Source organism: Canis aureus, chromosome X, assembly GCF_053574225.1.
Source record: "Canis aureus isolate CA01 chromosome X, VMU_Caureus_v.1.0, whole genome shotgun sequence".
Lineage (NCBI taxonomy): Eukaryota > Metazoa > Chordata > Mammalia > Carnivora > Canidae > Canis > Canis aureus.
In genome coordinates this window covers 82,219,806-82,238,813 of record NC_135649.1, presented here as the reverse complement: position 1 = coordinate 82,238,813, position 19,008 = coordinate 82,219,806, and the positions used below count along the sequence as shown (strand labels likewise).

At 54.4% G+C, this 19,008-nt stretch overlaps 1 protein-coding gene across 15 annotated transcripts; it reads left to right on the top strand.

Annotated features, from left to right (window-relative positions):
* The first annotated feature begins 3,175 nt into the window (after positions 1-3,175).
* Positions 3,176-18,891, top strand: CCDC120 (coiled-coil domain containing 120). 15 transcript variants are annotated; one of them, XM_077889729.1, is made up of 13 exons: positions 3,176-3,505; positions 8,800-8,859; positions 11,570-11,639; positions 12,113-12,212; positions 12,385-12,475; positions 12,623-12,756; positions 13,434-13,574; positions 13,968-14,262; positions 14,619-14,681; positions 14,923-15,097; positions 15,221-15,319; positions 16,302-17,219; positions 17,724-18,891. In XM_077889729.1, exons 5-13 carry the CDS (start codon positions 12,427-12,429, stop codon positions 17,836-17,838), a joined length of 1,989 nt encoding a protein of 662 aa, XP_077745855.1. In that variant the 5' UTR covers positions 3,176-3,505; positions 8,800-8,859; positions 11,570-11,639; positions 12,113-12,212; positions 12,385-12,426; the 3' UTR covers positions 17,839-18,891. The 15 variants fall into 15 exon arrangements, with proteins under 15 accessions (XP_077745855.1, XP_077745861.1, XP_077745853.1 ...); XM_077889735.1 differs by having other exon boundaries at positions 8,695-8,859; positions 12,113-12,155; XM_077889727.1 differs by having other exon boundaries at positions 8,695-8,859.
* Positions 18,892-19,008: the final 117 nt, after the last annotated feature.

Sequence of the window (19,008 nt, the reverse complement as noted above, 5' to 3'; positions counted from 1 at the left end):
TAAGGATAAGGGCTCTGAGGGAAATGAACATGTTATTGGAAATTGAGGAAAAGACTATCCTTATCATTTTTTAAAGATTTTATTTATTTATTTTGAGAAGGAGAGGAGGGGGGTGGTAGGCAGAAGCAAAGGGAGAGAGAATCTCAAGCAGACTCCATGCTGAGCACAGAGCCTGATCTCATTACCCTGACATCATGACCTGCACCAAAATCAAGAGTTAGATGCTCAACCGGCTGAGCCACCCAGGCACCCCAATCCTAATCACAGAGAAGCATAAAACTTACTTGAATTGTGACCTACAGTTGTGTGAAAAGTAGAGCTTGTAAATGATGGACTTGGATATTTAGCTGAGGAGGTTTCCAAGGAATCTGTTGGACGTACTGCCTGGATTCTTTTTGCTGCTTTTAATAATATGTGAAAGGAAACAGATAAATTGAGAGAAGAACTGCTAAACAAAATGGATCCAGGATTTGACAAACTGGAAAATTCTCCAGCTGTCCAGATTGCAGAAGACACAAAATTTAGGAGATTTACTGTCAGGAAAGTATGCTCTGGAGAAAGAGCCAAAGGTGTGGCTGGATGGCCCTTTACTAGTACTAAAGAGATTAGATTTGTGACTCATGGATCTTCTCAACCATCTTAGCAGAAGTCGGGAACAGGGATGGAATTATCCATGAAAGATTTGTGGAGGACCCTCTCGTCTAATGATGTGAATCCCTGTGACTTCCATAGAAGACTCACAGAATTTTTGAGAATGAATGTTATACTGCCAGCAACACTGCCCAGTTGGCTTGCAAGAAACAGAGATAGGGTGAAATGAAGGAAGAATGTGGGACTCCCAAAATTCTACTGGAAGGACATGGCTAATACTACTGAGCAGCAAAAAATGCTACCCTTCAAAAGAAAGGATTAAATATTCTGAGGGCAGAGCGGTGAGCCCATTGGTGAGCCCTGAATCCACAGTGGGTTATTCCCAGGCCTTGAAACCTAATGGAACTTGCCCTGCTGGATTTCAAAATTACCTGGGACCGGGACACTTGGGTGGCTCAGCAGTTAAGCTTCTGCCTTCTGCTCAGGGTGTGATCCTGGAGTCCTGGGATCGAGTCCCACATCGGGCTCCCTGAATAGAGCCTGCTTCTCCTTCTGCCTATGTCTTGGCTTCTCTCTCTCTCTCTCTCTCTCTCTCTCTCTCTCTGTGACTCTCATGGATAAATAAAGTCTTTTTAAAAATTACTTGGGACCAATGACACCTTTTTTCCTTCCATTTTTCCCCTTTGGAATGGGAATGTCTGTAAGTCTTATCCTATATCTGTCCCATCGCTGTATTTTGGGAAAAGATAATTTGTTTCCTAGTTTCACAGGTTGGGAGATGGAAAGGAATTTTGCCTCAGGTTGGATCATACTCAGAGTATCATTTATACCTGACTTAGATGATGAGATTTGGAACCTTTGAGCTGATGACACCAAAGTGAGATTTTGAAGTTGAGTTGATACTGTAATGGATGAAACTATTAGGGGTATTGGGATAAGGTACATGTATTTTGCATGTGGGATAGATGTGTATCTTTGAGGGTATACTGTTGTAGGGTGAATGATGCCCCCAAAAGATATGCACATCCTAATTCCTTGAACATGTGAGAGTACCTTAGATGGCAAAAAAGAAAAGAAAAAGGAAAAGGACTTTGCAGTTTGCAGATGTAATTAAGGTAAAGATTTTGAGATGGGAGATTATCCTACATTATCAAGGAGACCCTAATTGTACTAACAAGTGTCCTTAGAAGAGGAAAGCAGAGGCAGACTTCACAGACAGAATGCATGGCAATGCAACCAAAGAAACAGATTGTAGTGATGTGGCTACAAGCCATGGAATGCAGACAGTCACCAGAGTAGGGAGAGGTGACAGACAAATAGATTCTCCCCTAGAGCCTCTGGAGGGAGTATGGCCCTGCTGGCACCTTGATTTTAGTCTTCTGGCCCCCAGAGACTGTGAGAGAACACATTTCTTAGATAGTTAGCCACCAAGTTTGTGAAAATTCATCACAGCAGCCACAGGAAGCTAACGTAGATGGCTTGGGATAGATTTGGTGGTTGTTGGAGGGATGATTGCTTGGGGGTTATCAAAGAGAGTGTGAGGGTATAATTAGGAGCCATTGGAAAGTGTTTGGGTACTGTTGGAACAATCAAAGGAAAGACCAAGGGGTTTGGTGGGTCACTGGAAGGTGGTTTGGAGGTGTCGTTGGGAGACTGGGAAGATAAAGGGGGAATGTCTACAGATAACATGGGGACTATTAAGACAGTTTAGGGTGTAGTTGGGAGTTTTTGGAGGGTGGTCTGGGAGGTATGGAAAAAATGGAAGATGTTTTGTGGGTATAGTTGCATGTAATTTAAGACAAAGTTCAGGGGGTGATCCTGGGGTCCTGGGATCAAGTCCCTCATTGGGCTCCCTGTGAGGAGCCTGCTTCTCCCTCTGCCTCTGTCTGTGCCTCTCTCTGTGTGTCTCTCATGAACAAATAAATAAAAATCTTTAAAAAAAAGACAAGGTTGGGTATAGTGGTCATTGAAGAGTGGTTTGGAGGTATAGTTTTGGGCTGCAGAGTATGGTTAGGAGGGGACATGGAGACTGATTCGGGGTCCATGGGGTTGTTTTCGGTGTGTACTGGGGATAGATGGAAGAGTGATTTGGAAGTGCTCTTTGGAGGTTGATGGTTTCAGGGCTGATTGCAGACGGTTTAGGGGAACGAGTTGGGGGTAGTGAAGGGTAGTTTATTCTCACAATTTGGGAGTCCACGGAGGGTGGATTGGGGGCATTGCTTGGGATCAATAAACAATAGTTTGGGGATACAGTTGGGGGAATGATGGAGGGTGGTTTGGGGGACACAGAAGTTTAGAGGAGAGTTTAGAGACGTGGTGGTGGCCCAAAAAGGCAGTTTCGGGTACTGCTTGGGGGTTTGCGGGGGGGGTGGGGTGGGAGGACGACTCCGGGTGAGGGGCAGCCGGCGGATCACTGGGGGGGCGTGGCCTCGGCGGGGGAGCGCTCCACCGCCCTCAAGGAAGCGTGTGCGCACGCGCTCCCAGCTGGTTCGCTCCTGGCGCTCCGAGGGCAGGAAAATCGAAGACCCAAACTGGCGCCTGCGCACTAGGTCTCCGCCGCTGCTGTGGTCTCGCGCCCCGCCCCCCGTCCCCCGTCCCCCCACCTCTCCCCAGGCTCGCGCTCAGCCACGGCTGTGTCGGTGCAGCTGGGAGCAGACGGACCCGAGGTGAGGGTGGGGGGGGTCCGGGGTCCACCGACCGCGGCCGAGCCGGCGCGCCTCTCCCACCCTCCCCGCACCTCCAGTCTGGCCCCCACGGCTGACATTTGCGCGGCCAAAAGCGGCCCACGGGCAGGGCGCGGAAAGGGAGTAGGCGCGAGGCCGGGGACGAGCGGGCGGCGGCGAGGGAGGGGCGCAACCCAGCCCCCTTCCTGGCCCACAGCGACCCCGCCTACGTCGCGGGACGAGGACCCTCGGTGAGTAACGCCCGCCTGGAGAAGAAGGGAGGAGACAGGGCGGGGTGAGGGCCCGGAAACGCCAACAGAGAATGTACCTGCGCGCGCACCCGCGACCTCTGACCCTGTGGTCGCACTCCCGACCCCTACCTGACCTGACTACACCGTTTTTAACCCCGAGCTCTGGCCAGTCTTGGCCCCAGGACCTCCGATCTGACCCCCCACCTAACCATATTTTGGCCTGGCGTGATCCGCAATCCCTGTTTTGTTCCCCCAAACCCAGTCCTGACCCCAAACTCCACCCGGTTCTGTTCTCAGGATCCTTGGCCTGACCCTGTTCCATCTCTGAAGCCTATCTTGCCTTGTCCCGACCATCCCAGTTTCTGGCCTGTGCCCCAAACTCTTGTCCAGCCCCTGAACCCCTTCCAGTCATGTCCTGTCCCCCTAACCGCAGTCTGATCCAGGTCTGTCTGGATTCCTGACCTCTGATTTCTAAACTTTCTCCCTCCCCCCAGTACTATCCTCCTGGTCCCCTCCTGACTCCCCATCTCCAACCTGGCCCACCCCCTTTAGACCATCCCTCTGTTTCCTGCCCTGTCTCTGCCCCCAGCCCTGTGCTGTTTTCCCCTGACTTCTCTTGTCCCATCACTGTCCTCATTCCTATCCTTATTCTGTTCCAGTCTTTTCCTGTTCCTTACTTCCATCCTGAACCTGCCCTTTTCCCTATCCCCTTCCTTGAGCACTGTCTTGGCCAGTCATCATCATTTCTGAGAGCTATCCTATACTAACCCTGCCCTGCTCTTTTGTTCTTTGCTGCCCCCTACTTTTTCTCTGACCCTTGTCCTGAACCTCACTCCATCTCACCCCCTGGCCAGTGTCTTGGCTCCTTCTCTGTCCTGCCTCCTGACCTCCATCCTACAATGACTCCGATTCTCTCTTGCCCTCTGCGCTCCTTCCTGTTCTCTTTCTTCATCCTCTCCCAACCTGAAGCCCCCATCCTATCCCTTACCATGCCCCTCCACTCCAGTCAGATCTCCCTCTTCCTAACACCCATTTTCCATCTCATCTGAGCCCAAAAGAACTGAGTCCTGTTATACCCTGCCCCTGAACTCAGAGGTTCCAATGTTCCCATTATCTCGGGTTCATCCCAAATGCCTCTCAGCATGAACAAGAGCAAGAAGCCTTGTGGGCCCTGTGTGGCTTAAGGAGGTTTTCGTTTGTGATGTCCTTCACCCCCACCCAGTGATCTCACGCAGAGCTTGCATTTGTCTGCCTGCCCCAGGGGGGCATGGAACTGTTCCTACACCCCCCACCCTCCCCAAGTGTGAAAGAACACCCTAAATTATTCAGTGACTCTCTGGGAGTCTGAGATCTGGATCATGTTTCCAGCCTGGCTAGGTTGGGGGCTGCCCCATGTCAAGGTGGGGGGTGTGGTGAGCAAACATGCAGGAGTGGGGAACACAGGGGTATGTGGGAACCTTCCATGTCATGTTACCCCTATCTCCTAGTCCTGAACCTAGGTGTACATGATCTCTGCTTTCCTGGCCTGAAAAAGTCCATTCCAAGCCAGAGGCTTGGTAGGGGTGAGATGGGGATGGGGCGTTCTATCCCCCTTCTCTCAATTGTAAGCAATACAAATGGCAGTGCTAAGTCCATCCCACCTCTGTGGGGCAGGTGTGTGTGTGTGTGTGTGTGTGTTTGTGTCACTGAGTGTTTGTTAGATTCAGTCCTATCCAGTAGTGACAATAACAATAAAAGCAATACAAGATTCTCGATTCTCTCACTGAATCTTCTTGATTCTGAGGACAGGCAAGGAGAATTTGGATAGTGAGAAGGTAACATGTTATTCAGTTCTGTTTTGTTCCTGCATTTGTCATAGAGAGTAGTGAGAACTTGAATAACAAGATATTTGACCCATGTCATTTATCTAAAACATTTATCCAAACCTATTTTTTAAAAGATTTTATTCATGAGAGACACAGAAGCAGAGACATAGGCAGAGGGAGGAGCAGGTTCCCTGGAGGGGAGCCTGATGCGGGACTTGATCCCAGGACCCCGGGATCACAACCTGAACTGAAGGCAGATGCTCAACCACTGAGCCATTCAGGTGTCCCAAACCTAATTTTTTTTTAAGTAGGCTCCACACCCAGCATGGAGCCCAACATGGGGCTTGAACTCACAATCCTGAGAGATCAAGACCTGAGTTAAGATCAAGAGTCAGGGATCCCTGGGTGGTGCAGCAGTTTAGCGCCTGCCTTTGGCCCAGGGCGCGATCCTGGAGACCCCTCTCTCTCTCTCTCTCTCTGTGACTATCATAAATAAATAAAAATTTAAAAAAACATTTAAAAATAAATAAAGGAGGGTCTGAGGGTCAGGGATGGGCTGAATTAAAAAAAAAAAAAAGATCAAGAGTCAGATGCTTAACTGTCTGAGCCACCCAGGTGCCTCTACCCGAACCTATTAATAACAACACAAGTGTCCTTCATTGTTCTGATGTTTGTTTGGCACCTGACTTCTGAGAGGGAGAGCTTGGATAATTCCAACAGTGAAAGATACCAAGTTACCTGGAGGTTTTTTGCTTTTGCATTTTACATAGTGAGTGGGGAGGGTTCAGATAATGAGGGATAACGACTCCAACTAAAAAATATATTCAAATTGATTCATCTCCCTGAGCTCCAGTGGCAAGAGTTGGGATAGTAAGAGTACTGTGTTGTGTGAATATATTTGGCTCCTGCATTTTGTCCGGTGAGGGAAAGCTCAGAGAGTGGGGGATAGCGGTTCTACCTCAGGTGTATCCAAATCCTTTCAGTTCCTGTATATGGATAGTAAGCATTTGGAGAATTTACCTGAATATGTTTGGTTCCTGAATTTTTTTAATGTTTTTTTTTAAATTATTTATGATAGTCACACACACAGAGAAAGATAGAGAGAGGCAGAGACACAGGCAGAGGGAGAAGCAGGCTCCATGCACCGGGAGCCCGACGTGGGATTCGATCCCGGGTCTCCAGGATCGCACCCTGGGCCAAAGGCAGGCGCCAAACTGCTGCGCCACCGAGGGATCCCGGTTCCTGAATTTTTTTTTAAATTTTTTTTTCATTTATTTATGATAGTCACACACAGAGAGAGAGGCAGAGACATAGGCAGAGGGAGAAGCAGGCTCCATGCACCGGGAGCCTGACGTGGGATTCGATCCCCGGTCTCCAGGATCGCGCCCTGGGCCAAAGGCAGGCGCTAAACCACTGCGCCACCCAGGGATCCCTGGTTCCTGAATTTTTGATGTTGAGTAGCAAGAGGTCTGATAATGATAGAAATCAGCTCTGTTTCAAATATGTCTGTTTTAATCATTGGGGAAGGTTCGGTATCTAGATAGCAAGTAGGGAGGGTTTGGAGGCTGAAGCATACCAGCTTGGTCTTAGCAGTACATCTGAATACATTGAGTTCTTTTCTTTGGATAGTGAGAGATTGGAAAAATTTATTTCAGAGAAAAACAACTCTGTTGCAAATTTATCAGGTGAAGCTGAGGGATACCAGCTCTTCAGCTCTGTCTCAAAAAAGAAAAAATATACACACACATTCCTGAGTTTGAATTGGGAGGGATAGTATAATTATGACAGCCAATACATATTGACCACTAACCAAAGGCGAATTATTGTCCTAAGCAAGATTTCAGTGCATTAATTCATGTCATGCTCACAACAGTCCTGTGAAGTACATGTTGTCACCCCCATTTTACAGATGAAGACATTGAGGCCTGGAGAGGTTAAGTGACTTGTCTAGGCAGTCAGTCACAGAGCTATAAGTGGCAGAGCAGGGTTGAATCTTATTTTTTTAAAAGATTTCATCCATCCATTCATGAGCGACACAGAGAGAGAGAGAGAGAGAGAGAGAGAGAGAGAGGCAGAGACACAGGCAGAGGGAGAAGCAGGCTCCATGCAGGGAGCCCGATGTGGGACTCGATCCCGGGACTCCAGGATCATGCCCCGGGCTGCAGGCGGCGCTAAACTGTTGCGCCACCAGGGCTGCCCAGGGTTGAATCTTAGAGCCACTACTTGCTACCCCTACATGAGGCCACATGAAGCTCAGGTCCCGGCCAGGGTGGGGCATAGAGGTTGGCCATCTTACAGGCTGTTAAAAGTTGTGGACTGGAACAAATGATTCTGTCCCACCTGTCTGCCTGGCTCAAGAGGCCAGTTACCTGCCCTCCCCTCCTTACTCCTGCACCAGCCCACCTCTGCATGGGTTTTTTTTTTAAATTTATTCATGAGAAAAAAATTATTCATTAGAGACACAGAGAGAGGGGCAGAGACAAAGGCAGAGGGAGAAGCAGGCTCCCTGTGGGGAGCCCGATGTGAGACTTGATCCAAGGACTCTGGGATCATGATCTGAGCCGAAGGCAGATGCTCAAACACTGAGCCACCCAGGTGTCCCCAGGGTTATTATTGTTGTTATTAACAGTCATTAATGACATGGTGTGAGTTTCCTTGCGCTCTGAAATGCCTTCCAAAGTGACTCTGGCCTCTGTCGGCTCTGTAACAGCTGTTTACCCATTTTACAGATGAGGAAAGCTAAGCCAGGATATTCGGTCTGCATTGCTAGCCAGATACCCTAGTCCCTCTCAAGCTCTGGTTTCATAAGCATCCCTCTTCCCAGCATTCTTGGTGTCCTACAAGAGGCAGGAGAGGCCATGGCTGAGGGGATACACCCTATCAGCACCCAGCCACCCACCTCATGGTTGCTGCCTCCAGCAGCCCTAGGCAATGAAGGGGGGAGAAGGGGGCAGATGAAAGGACCCTTTGTGTCCCATACCAGAAATCTCACCTCCAGGAAGATAGGTGGGCAGGGTGGCAGGAGCCCTCCGTAGAATGTGTATATATACATTTATAGGAGGTGTAGGGCATTGCTGATAGAGCACTCCCCTCCAGGCTTGGCCCCCCTGCCAAGTGGCGGCGGGGGGAGCTTTCCTTACTCTACTCTTTCACATCACAGCATGGGCTGCTGCAGGGGCTGGGTTGGGCTTGGGCCCTGAGGTCACAGAGCAGATGGTCCCAAATGGAGCACAGGATGTGTGGTATGTGCCGGGGCAGGCCAGAGCCCTCAATTTCCTAGACTCTTGGCCAGAAATGCCCAAGGGGGAGGAGTGGTGGGGGGGCGGGGAGCCAGCCTGGCTTTAAAGAAGCATGAGCCCCCTCCCCACTCTTCCTCCCTTGCAGGAGGAGCCTCTGTCTGCCTCCAAGCCAGGACCCGGCCCCCCTAAGTTCTGAGTCCACCTGCTCTTATGCCTCTGTGATCAGAACCATGCCTCTTCACCTCTCCAGGCCCTAGCTTCCACATCTGCAAGCTGGCTATGAAGAGCTGGGTCTGCATCATCCTCCCAGGTTTGTAGGGACCAGGAGGGATGAACACATGCACGCTTTGTCAGTTTGCTGGGATGATTTCTTCTGGAGGCATGGAAGGTGGTCGGGTCTCAAAGCCCCAGTCTTTCCTTGGAAAAGCTGACCTCCCTGTCCCCAGCTTGGGAAACTGTTACCCCAGTGAGGATGGCAGTTGCACCAAACCTTCTCTCACCCATGCCTTGCCCTGGGAGGGAAGGGTAGGGACCCCAGGTATGTGATGCCTGCTGCCAAGAGACACACATCCGATTTATACCCAAGGCCTCCTATGTGCTCAACAAGTCCCAGGAATCCCATCCCCAGCTCCCAAGTGCTACTCTGGGGTAGGCAGGGTCTGATGTGGGCACCCAGTAGGACCAGAGGCAGCCCCACACACCCACGACCCTTTGCCCTTCTTCCTCAGTTCTCTACCAGGTTACTGGGGTAAGTGGGGATGTCTGGGCTATTTTCTTGGCCATGCTGGACACCCCAGAGGGACCGGGCCATGAGACTTGCCCCTAAGGGTGTCCTGAGCCCTGGTGACAGGCAAGCAAGGGTTAAGACATATGGGCTGGCCCAGTCCCTGGCCAGGTAGGCTGGGCTGTTGCCTAGTGGGAGGTGGCCTAGGCATCCGCCACTAAGCTCACTGCTCACCCACTCCTCACCCGCTCTGCTCACTGCCACTACCAGCTGGAACAGGGCCTGCTTGAAACAACAATTTTTTGAGGTACCTGAGGCTACCTCACAGCACCTGTCTGGCATTGGTGAGCACCTGGAAACAGGGGGCCCAGGGGCAGGGTCGGGGGAGAAGGGTATAGGGTATACAGAGGCTTCCTGTGGGAGAAAGCCAGGTCTGTGTGAGGGGTGCAGTGAAGAAGGAGGGCCTGAGTAGAGGAGCGAAGCCCAAAACATCCAATTTCCTCTCCTGGCGTGAAGCCGATTCCTTGCCGGAAATGAACGAGGGGAAGGAATGGGGGAGAAGAGAAGCCAGATTCCCCCCTTCTCCACTGTCCCCCCTACTTCCTCTCCCCCTTCCTCCCTTAGGGAGTAGCCTCTGCCTTCCTGCAACCTGGGACCTAGCCCCTCGGGAAAGCCCAGACTGGGCTATTGAGAAACTACTTCCCGACACCTGCCTGCCCCCCATCTGTTCACCCAGAGTTTTGGGAGGAGGGCTCTAGGTCAGTGAAGGGAGCAGTCCCAGACATTGGGAGTTTGTACTTGGCTTGATAGTGGCAAGATATGGAAATGGGGGGGGGGTCCCACTGAGGGTGCTAGGGTGCCACCCAGGTGAGGTGTCTTGGTTGTAAACAGTCATTACAGCCAGGAATTTCTTTCTCGGCTGTGGTGTCAGAAGGACAGACCTGAAAAACCTGCTGGGCCCGCCTCTGGGTGTGTGTGTGGGGTACCCTCTGCAGCTCTCCTGCTGCAGCCTATCCTAAGACAGGACTTGGGGGCTGGGGTGGGGGAGTGTTATGGCAGGGGACCGCTGGGATCCCCCTTCTCACAGTCTCCAGGTGGGGATGAGGCAGTTCTCAACCCTGGGGCAAATATGCAGAGAGGGCAGGAGAGTCAAAGGCAGAGGTTTGGGAGCTGGGTGTGGGGGTGTGGGGTGTTGACCCTGTGTCTAGCCTACCCAGTGACCCCATGACTCAGGCCTAAGCTATGTCCCCGAGGTCAGGCTGACAGGGTGGAGTAGGGGTTCCTGTCTAGACCCCGTGTTGACTTCAGGGCCATGAGCTCTCAGGGAAGGAAGGCTCAAGGCAGCCCAGCGTCGGATGTGGGAGCAATCCTAATGAATGGGCCCACTGGGGAGGAGTTGAAGTTCCTGTCAGGGTGGAGGAAGGTTTAGGGGAACCCTGGGAGAGTTCCTCAGACTCAAAGGGGCTGGGGAAGAAGGAACTCCAGGAGCTTAGGGGCTGAAGAGGCTGAGCTGGGACCTCGAGGAAACCCTGCCACGCTGGGCAGTATCAGACCTTGGAGTGTGGGCATCTGCAAAGCGCACATTGCTGCCGGGAAGTGCAGGGATGTGCAGAAAGGCTCTAGGGACTGACCCCTGACCCTGAGGTTGAGTACAGGGAGCCACTGTTTTTTGGGAGACGTACAGACTCTGTGGAGTCAGTAGCAGGACTGGTGGCAGCATATTAGCAGCTTGGCCCCATCACCTGGTAGATAGATGGGGAAGGGGCTTGAACTTACACTTCTTTAGCTGCCTGGGTCTTCTCCACACCTGGTCCCCATGGCATGACAAGCTGGGGATTAGGAGGGGATGGGACCTCTGTGGCCTCATGAGGCCCTCCTAGTTGCCTGCCACCTAAGGTCACACCAGGTGGTGGGAGGTGATGTCAGCTGGGGACCGAGCAGGATGTGGGAGGGAAGGAGCAAACTCCAGAGGAGGGGACGAGGGCAGGGCTGGCAGCCAGCCAAGGGAGGCTCTATGGTCAGCCAGGGTGTCTGGGGGCAGAGAAGGAAGCAGGAGGCAGGAGGCTTGTTATCTGCAGCTGTGGACTTTGTTGCTCACAGTCCCAGCAGGGTGACTTCCCTGTGCTGGGTACAGGACGGATTGGGGTGGGGAGAGGGGCTGGAGGGGTCCTGGGACTAAGTGAACACTCCCCGTGCTGCATCGGGGCTGCAGGATGAAGTTGGGACAAGTAGAGATCCACACATCTCGCTAGATCCCCAGCTTGGCTACCTTAGCATTCTTTCATTTCTGTAACAGCCATTCATTGAGCACTTGCTGCTTGCTCAGAAGTGTTCTGAGTGCCAGAGATACCCTGAAAACAAAACAGGTATGTTTCTTGTCCTAGAGAACGTGCAAGGGAAGCACAGTCTCTTGCTGGACAGCCATTGTGAGGGGCCATATGTAGGGGCGCACCTCTGGAAGTGATATTTAAGCCCCAGAATCTAAGTGAGAACCAGGGGTTGGAGAGGCATGGTGTGGAAAAAGCACTCCAGATGGCAGCCATAGCCTGGGCAAGGGCCCTGGGGCATTGGTGGGGTTGGAACTGCTCCAGTGGAGGAGAATAAGGCTGGAGGGGTGGGCCTGGGCTACACCCTTAGCCATGGGCAGGGTATTCACCCTTCTGTGCCTTACTGCTCTCATCTCGAAAATGGGAGGCCGATAATGCCAGAGTTGCCATCAAAAGATGGTAGGAAGATTCAGCGTGGCATGGAAGGTGGCTGTTACATGATCGAGGTGCTTAATTGGTGCCTATCCTTGTTACAGTTGGTTGAATCCGTACCATTAATTCTCCCTCCCTAGGCAAGACTCCTGACTGCGGCCCATGGGCCTCTGAGGAGGCGTTGTAAGTCCGCCCAGCTCCCCGCGTGCTGTGCTTCCATTCAATGGGAAGGGAACCAAGGTACCAGGACCCAGTGGGTCCAGGCGCTGATACAGATTCTGAGAGGGCAGGTCCATCAGGCGGGTGGGGTCAGGGTACCCCTCATTCCCAGCTGGGGCGCGGGAAGTTCGGTAGGGGCAGGGGGGAGTGGATGCAGAATGCTCCCTTGATGGCTCCCATGCGTCACTGCCAGGCCTTGTCCAGCCATCAGCCACGGCCTCTCGACAGCACCAGGATGGAAGTCAAAGGTCAGCTGATCAGCTCTCCCACCTTCAATGCCTCAGGTAGGTGACCAGTTCTTCCTCTCTGCCTCTCCTCCCCTGCTCTGAGTCACCACCTGCCTACTTGGAAAGGGTTGGTCCCCAGCCCCACAGCTGCACCAGGATACCCTGGCCGATCTTTGCTCTGAACTTTGCTCCCTCTGTATCTAGCTGCCCTGTTCGGAGAAGCTGCCCCCCAGGTGAAGTCAGAGCGTTTGCGGGGGCTGCTCGACCGGCAGCGGGCCTTACAGGAGGCCCTGAGCCTGAAACTTCAGGAGCTCCGCAAAGTGTGTCTCCAGGAGGCGGTGAGGGCCCAACCCTAAGAGCATTTGGTTGAGAGGGGGCGGTGAGGGGATGGGGCCCCCAAGTAGGCAGATTTGGGTGGCACCAATTGCTGAGCCACCTGTCTGGGCTGCAGATTCCCTGTCACCCTCTAGCTCCTCAAAGCCCAACTCAGATAGCTTAGAAATCACTAAAATGCGGCAGTACAGGCCTCCAATTCCCTATCAGCAATTTGGAACCCCCCAAACCCTCAAAAATAATACTTATTTCCAAAATCTGGCAGTAAAACCTGACCTGAAACTGCCAAGGGGTGGGTTACAGCTTTGATTTAGCCCTCTCAGTGTGAATGTCTACGCGGTTTGCCAGAAATAATGCAGTTCCGAGCCTGCAGCCCTAGGCTCTGAGGGGGGGTGTTACAGAATGTGTGGTGTATAGACTGGGTCGCCTTTACAAAGAATAAAGAATTCTGGATTCCAAAGCGGGTCTCCCTACCTCCCATGCCCACTGCCCCAGGGATTTGGGCCATCGAGGGCTGAGAGTCCACAGCATACCTGTTGGGTGGAGAATGGAGAGGAAGGAGGAGTAACAGGCATGGGCAGCTGAACATTGCTGAGCTCCTAGTAGGACTTCTGGAGTCATTACCGCTTTGCCCCATTCCCCCAACTAACCCTTGGTAGTCTCTGTCCCCTGCCCCCACCAGGAGCTGACTGGCCAGCTGCCCCCTGAGTGTCCACTAGAGCCTGGTGAACGGCCCCAGTTGGTCCGCCGGCGGCCCCCTGCAGCCCGAGGCTACCCTCCTTCGCACCCCAACCCTGCACACCACTCCTTATGCCCTGCTGAGGTGAACGGAGGGGCCTAGGGAGCATGATGGGGGTGGGCCAGGTACAGAGGAGGAGCCCAGAGGAAGTTGGGCAGCCTTGGAGTTGTGGCCAGGGGAGGGAGAGGCTAAGGTGAGAAGAGAATGGCTTGAGGGATGTGGGTTCCAGCTCTGAAGGAAGATGCTGGGCCCCTGCATCATCGTCATTGTGATAAGCCTCTCACCTGGGGAAGATGAGTATGTTTAGTCCCTAACCAGGACAGGCACCACCTGCAGAAGAAATGAGCTCCGCCCCAGAATAGGCCCCTCTTCCAGCCCAGACAGCCTCTGCCCCCCCCCACCCCTCACCCCCCATGCCCCATGCTTGGCCATTTGGAACATTCGGTCCGATCCTGCCCTCTTGGGTGGGCCCCGCAGGAGCTGGCTCTTGAGGCCCTGGAGCGTGAAGTGTCAGTACAGCAGCAAATTGCGGCTGCGGCTCGCCGCCTAGCCTTGGCCCCCGAGCTGAGCCTTGAGCAGCGCCGGCGCCGGCGCCAGGTCCAGGCAGATGCGCTGCGGAGGCTGCACGAGCTGGAAGAACAGCTTGGGGACCTCCGGGCCCGGCTGGGCCTCCCGGTACTCCCACCGCCACAGCCTCTACCCCTGTCTACCGGGCCAGTCATCACTGCCCAAGGAATTTGCCTGGGCACACGCCTTGCTCAGCTCAGCCAAGGTGAGCCGGCCCTGTGTTCACACAGGTCAAAGCGGGAGAGTGGGCATGGGTGGAAGGACGTGATAGGGGTGGGGTAGGCAGCCAGCCAGTGAAAGGTGGGGAGCTGGGTGGGACTTGAGGGACCTGACCCGGGAGAGGAGTTGTGATAGACTGGCCCTGCAGTAAGGGTATGGCCACTGGGAACTTGGCCAGATGGCACCAGGAAAACCAGGAGCCAAGCCTCAGGTAGTCTTGGATTCAGGTAAAGATGGGTTCTTGGGAAGGAACAGGGCGGAGAGGAGACCATCCAGGGGTGCGAGGGAACGGCACCCAGGCCTTGCATTGATAGGGCCGGGTCTCCCCCTTCTCACTTATAGAAGACGTAGTTCTGCACTCAGAGAGCAGCTCCCTCTCAGAGTCTGGGGCCAGCCATGACAATGGTGAGGACCCCTGTGCCCCAAGCCCACCCATCCTTTGATGCTCAGCCCCTCCACTCCCTCTTTAACCCCTTCTTAGCCATACCCCATCCTCACACGGGGCCCCCCATCTTTCTTGCATCACCCTGACCCGCTCATCATCCCCATTTCCAGCCTCCTGCCTTAGTTCCTGCCCCACCCTCTGCCTGCAGCCCCCCAGGGTCTCTCTCATTGACTTCTCCCCTACTTGCTGCCTTCCTCCCAGAGGAGCCCCGTGGCTGCTTCCCTCTGGCCGAGCGCCCCTCGCCACCCAAGGCCTGGGACCAACTTCGGGCAGTGTCTGGGGGCAGCCCCGAGCGGCGAACCCCATGGAAACCACCGCCGTCAGATCTTTATGGGGATCTGAAGAACCGGCGGAACTCTGTGGCCAGCCCCACCAGGTGAGGGTGAGCCCCTTCCCTCCCCAGGGAGCTGGGAGTGGGCTCCTGAGCCTGAGCTGGGGCAGGAGGTGGGTATGGTCTCTAACTCAGGCCCTCACCTGGGCCTGCCCGTCTTTTGTCTAGCCCCACGCGCTCGCTGCCTAGGAGTGCCTCCAGTTTTGAGGGACGAAGTGTGCCTGCCACCCCTGTCCTCACCCGGGGCACTGGCCCTCAGCTCTGCAAGTAAGGGGACTCTTGAGGGTGGGTTTGATGACCAGAGGAAGGAAGGGGTAGTTCTGATGAGAAGAGCATTAGCAAAGGGTGTGGGATGTGAGAGGCTGGGCTTTGAAAGGTATATTTTGAACAAGTCATCTCCCTTCTCTGAATCTTTGCTTCTCATCTATGAGATGGGTGTAGTATCCGCCTCTGAAGGACACTGTGCGCATAATAAGTTCTGTTTACCTGTACTGAGTGCCTAACATCTGCTGGGAGTTGGTACTCTCCATGTGTCAACTCACGTAATTGTCCTTAGATCCCTGTGAGGTAGATGCTGTTGTTACTCCCATTTTATAAATTAGGAGCCAGAGGCACAGAGAGGTTAAGTGACTTGATACTAAACTGAAGACCTGGTGTTTGAACCCAGGCCACTTTGATTCTAGAGTCCATGCTTCTAATCACTGTATCCTTCTACTTGAAGAAATACTTGATAAGTGCCTGCTTTTCCCAGGCTGTGAACATAACAAAGCCCCTGTCTGTAGGGCACCTTCATTCTGGGAATGGTGGCTGGCAGGATGATAGTTTGGGGTGGTTTATACACATGGTAGGGACAGAGAGTTCGGGAAGTTGAATTCCAGGCCCCAGGATTGGGACCCCATCGTGGAGGAGGCCGGGAGCAGGAAGGGCTGAGGATCCCATGTATTGGGGAAAGCCCTCTGCTGGCCCTCCCCTGTCCTTACTTCCTCTCCAGCCTTGCACGTGCTTCCATCTCCCTTGGCACTGATATACATCAGCATCCCATACATCTTCCGTCCCTCTGCCCCCCAGCATGGGACAGAACCTCCACCGCCTTTTACATGCCCCCGCTTAGCACCTGCATACATGCGGTTTTTAATCGGGTCTCCTTCGGAGATGCACCAGTGAAAGCTCAGGAAGAGGTGGGATCCGGCAGGCACTTGGCCTGCTATTTCTGATGCTACTCTCGTCACTCCCACCTCTGTGTCCCCAGACCCGAAGGCCTCCACTCTCGCCAGTGGTCCGGCAGCCAGGACTCCCAGATGGGCTTCCCCCGGGCAGATCCCGCCTCCGACCGTGCCTCCCTCTTCGCAGCCCGCACCCGTCGCAGCAACAGCTCTGAGGCCCTGCTTGTGGACCGGGCGGCCGGTGGGGGAGCTGGCTCCCCACCTGCACCTCTGGCTCCCCCTGCCACCGGCCCCCCGGTCTGCAAGAGCAGCGAGGTGCTGTATGAGCGCCCACAACCCACCCCTGCCTTCTCCTCCCGCACGACTGGCCCCCCAGACCCTCCCCGGGCTTCCCGGCCTAGCTCAGCTGCCCCTGCCTCCCGTGGGGCACCCCGGCTCCCACCTGCGTGCGGGGACTTCCTCTTGGACTATTCCCTGGACCGGGGCCTGCCCCGCAGTGGCGGGGCAGGCTGGGGGGAGCTGCTGCCAGCAGCGGAGGTCCCAGGACCCCTCTCCCGCCGGGATGGGCTCCTCACCGTGCTCCCAGGTCCACCACCCGTGTATGCAGCAGATGGCAGCAGCCCCCTCCTCCGCAGCAAGGATCCCCACGCCCGGGCCACCCGCACCAAGCCCTGTGGCCTGCCCCTGGAGGCCGCCGCCACCGAGGGTCCGGAGGGGCATCCAAACCCCCTGCTGTGGATGCCCCCACCCACCCGTATCCCCCAGGCTGGTGAACGCAGCGGCCATAAGAACCTTGCCCTGGAGGGGCTGCGGGACTGGTACATCCGCAACTCGGGACTGGCCACCGGGCCCCAGCGCCGGCCCGTGCTCCCCCACATGGGTCCGCAACACCCGCCCTTCCTCCATGCCCGCTGCTATGAGGTGGGCCAGGCGCTGTATGGGGCCCCCAGCCAGGCGCCGCTCCCGCACTCGAGGAGTTTCACGGCACCCCCTGTCTCCGGCAGGTATGGGGGGTGCTTTTACTGATGGGTAGGGGTCTCTTGAGGCAGATGGCAAAGGTATCCAGGTTTCGGAGCAGCCAGTCATGGTAGCTAAGGACTCAGAGCACCAGAGAACTAGCCTCAGCCTCGGCCCAGGGTCCCGGGCCCTGCCTGACCTGCATGAATCCCTGGGGTCTCTCTCGGTGGAGGGGTGTCTTGGGCTCTGGCAGCAGCAGCAGCAGCAGTAGTCTTCTGCCAAATATTCCATTCTAATATTTGAACAAAACCGTGCATGTCAGCTGAAAATGAGCCTTGAAAGCAGGGTGCTGGGAGGAAGGGCCTCCTGGGCCCCTCGCCTTTCTCTTCTTCCTTTTGCTGCGCCCCTACGCTTGCAAGCCTAAAGGTGCTGTCCCGTGCCTGCCTCCACCTCTTTAACGAGCCTCTTTTCCTCTCTTTCTGTGTCTTGTCTGTCTCTTCCTCTCTCCTCTGTCTTGCCACCCTGTCTGGATTCTGCTACCCCTTCTAAAGATACTACGCGGACTTCCTGTATCCCCCGGAGCTGAGCGCTCGTTTAAGTGACCTGACGCTAGAGGGGGAGCAGTCCTCCAGTTCTGACCCCCAGACCCCGGGGACACTGGTCTGACCCCTTCTGATATGCCCTTTGTTGGCCTGGGCACGACTTTAATCTGGGGAGCACACAGCTGACCTCACCAAACCCTGGGGTGTGGTTGCTCTCAGTCCTGGGGGTTGGGGGGTGCCGACCTGCTCTTCCAAGGCCCCTGGCTCCTTGTAGATGCACGAAGGTGTCGGACACCCTGCTTCCCCTCTCACACTGTGCTGGGAACTGGGGCCCTCAGCCAGCTCAAAAGAGGGGGGATAGTGTAACGGGGACTTCGAGCCCCTTCCTCCATTTCTGTTTACAGTTGTGATTTAGGTATTCACTGTCTTCCCCCCCAACACTAGACGTTTTATAAAAGGGAAACTGTGATCTCGTCCTGGTTGGGTTCATTCCTGTCCCCATGCCCACCCTGTTCCATTCAGGAGCACATCCTCACCAATAAAATGGACCATAGAGGGTCTCAGGGCCCTGTTCGGGGCAGCCAGGAGACTCTGGTGTGAACAAAACTCCCTGCCACCCCCCACCAGGGCAGTTCTTGGGGAGGTAGGCTCTCTGCCCACATCTGGAAGGACTAAAGTCTGGGTAGAGGGCTTGGATTCATTTTCCTACCCCTGGGGGTGCCTGAGGGAGCCCCAGTCCTTGTCTGCCTGTCTGTGCCCGCTGCCTCTGCCCACAGGATGAGATGGCCCAGCCTCTGGTGGCACCGTCTGCCCTATTCTGTCCCAATCAGGAAGCCAGCCCTGCAGGAGGGGCAAAGGGCAGAGCTATCGGGTGTGTTGTGTCCTGGGATGCTGCGGTGGTGGAACCTGGTATCTAGTGGATGCCAGTAAAATCCTCAGGTGACGTCTGGCCACAGGCTACGTCACATCTTCCTTTGGCTTTCTTTCCATCCACCACTTTTTAAACAAATCTACACAAGCTGTGTTTTCTATGATACCTATCTGTGACTTTCTGGAGCTGGGGGTCCCCCTACCTCCTTTACCTGGTGTTAAAGTTTTCTTTTTTTACCAATGGATCTGGGCCCAAGACACTAACCCACACTGGAAGGGGATTTCTATAATAAATGTGTAAACTGAACTCAGTGTGTCACTCCTCTGTCTGCCTTGCCTGGGCCCCCCACACCTGTGGGTAAGACCAGGTAATATAGTTTTATGATGCCACATTACAAAAGATACACCACCAGAAATAGCCTGT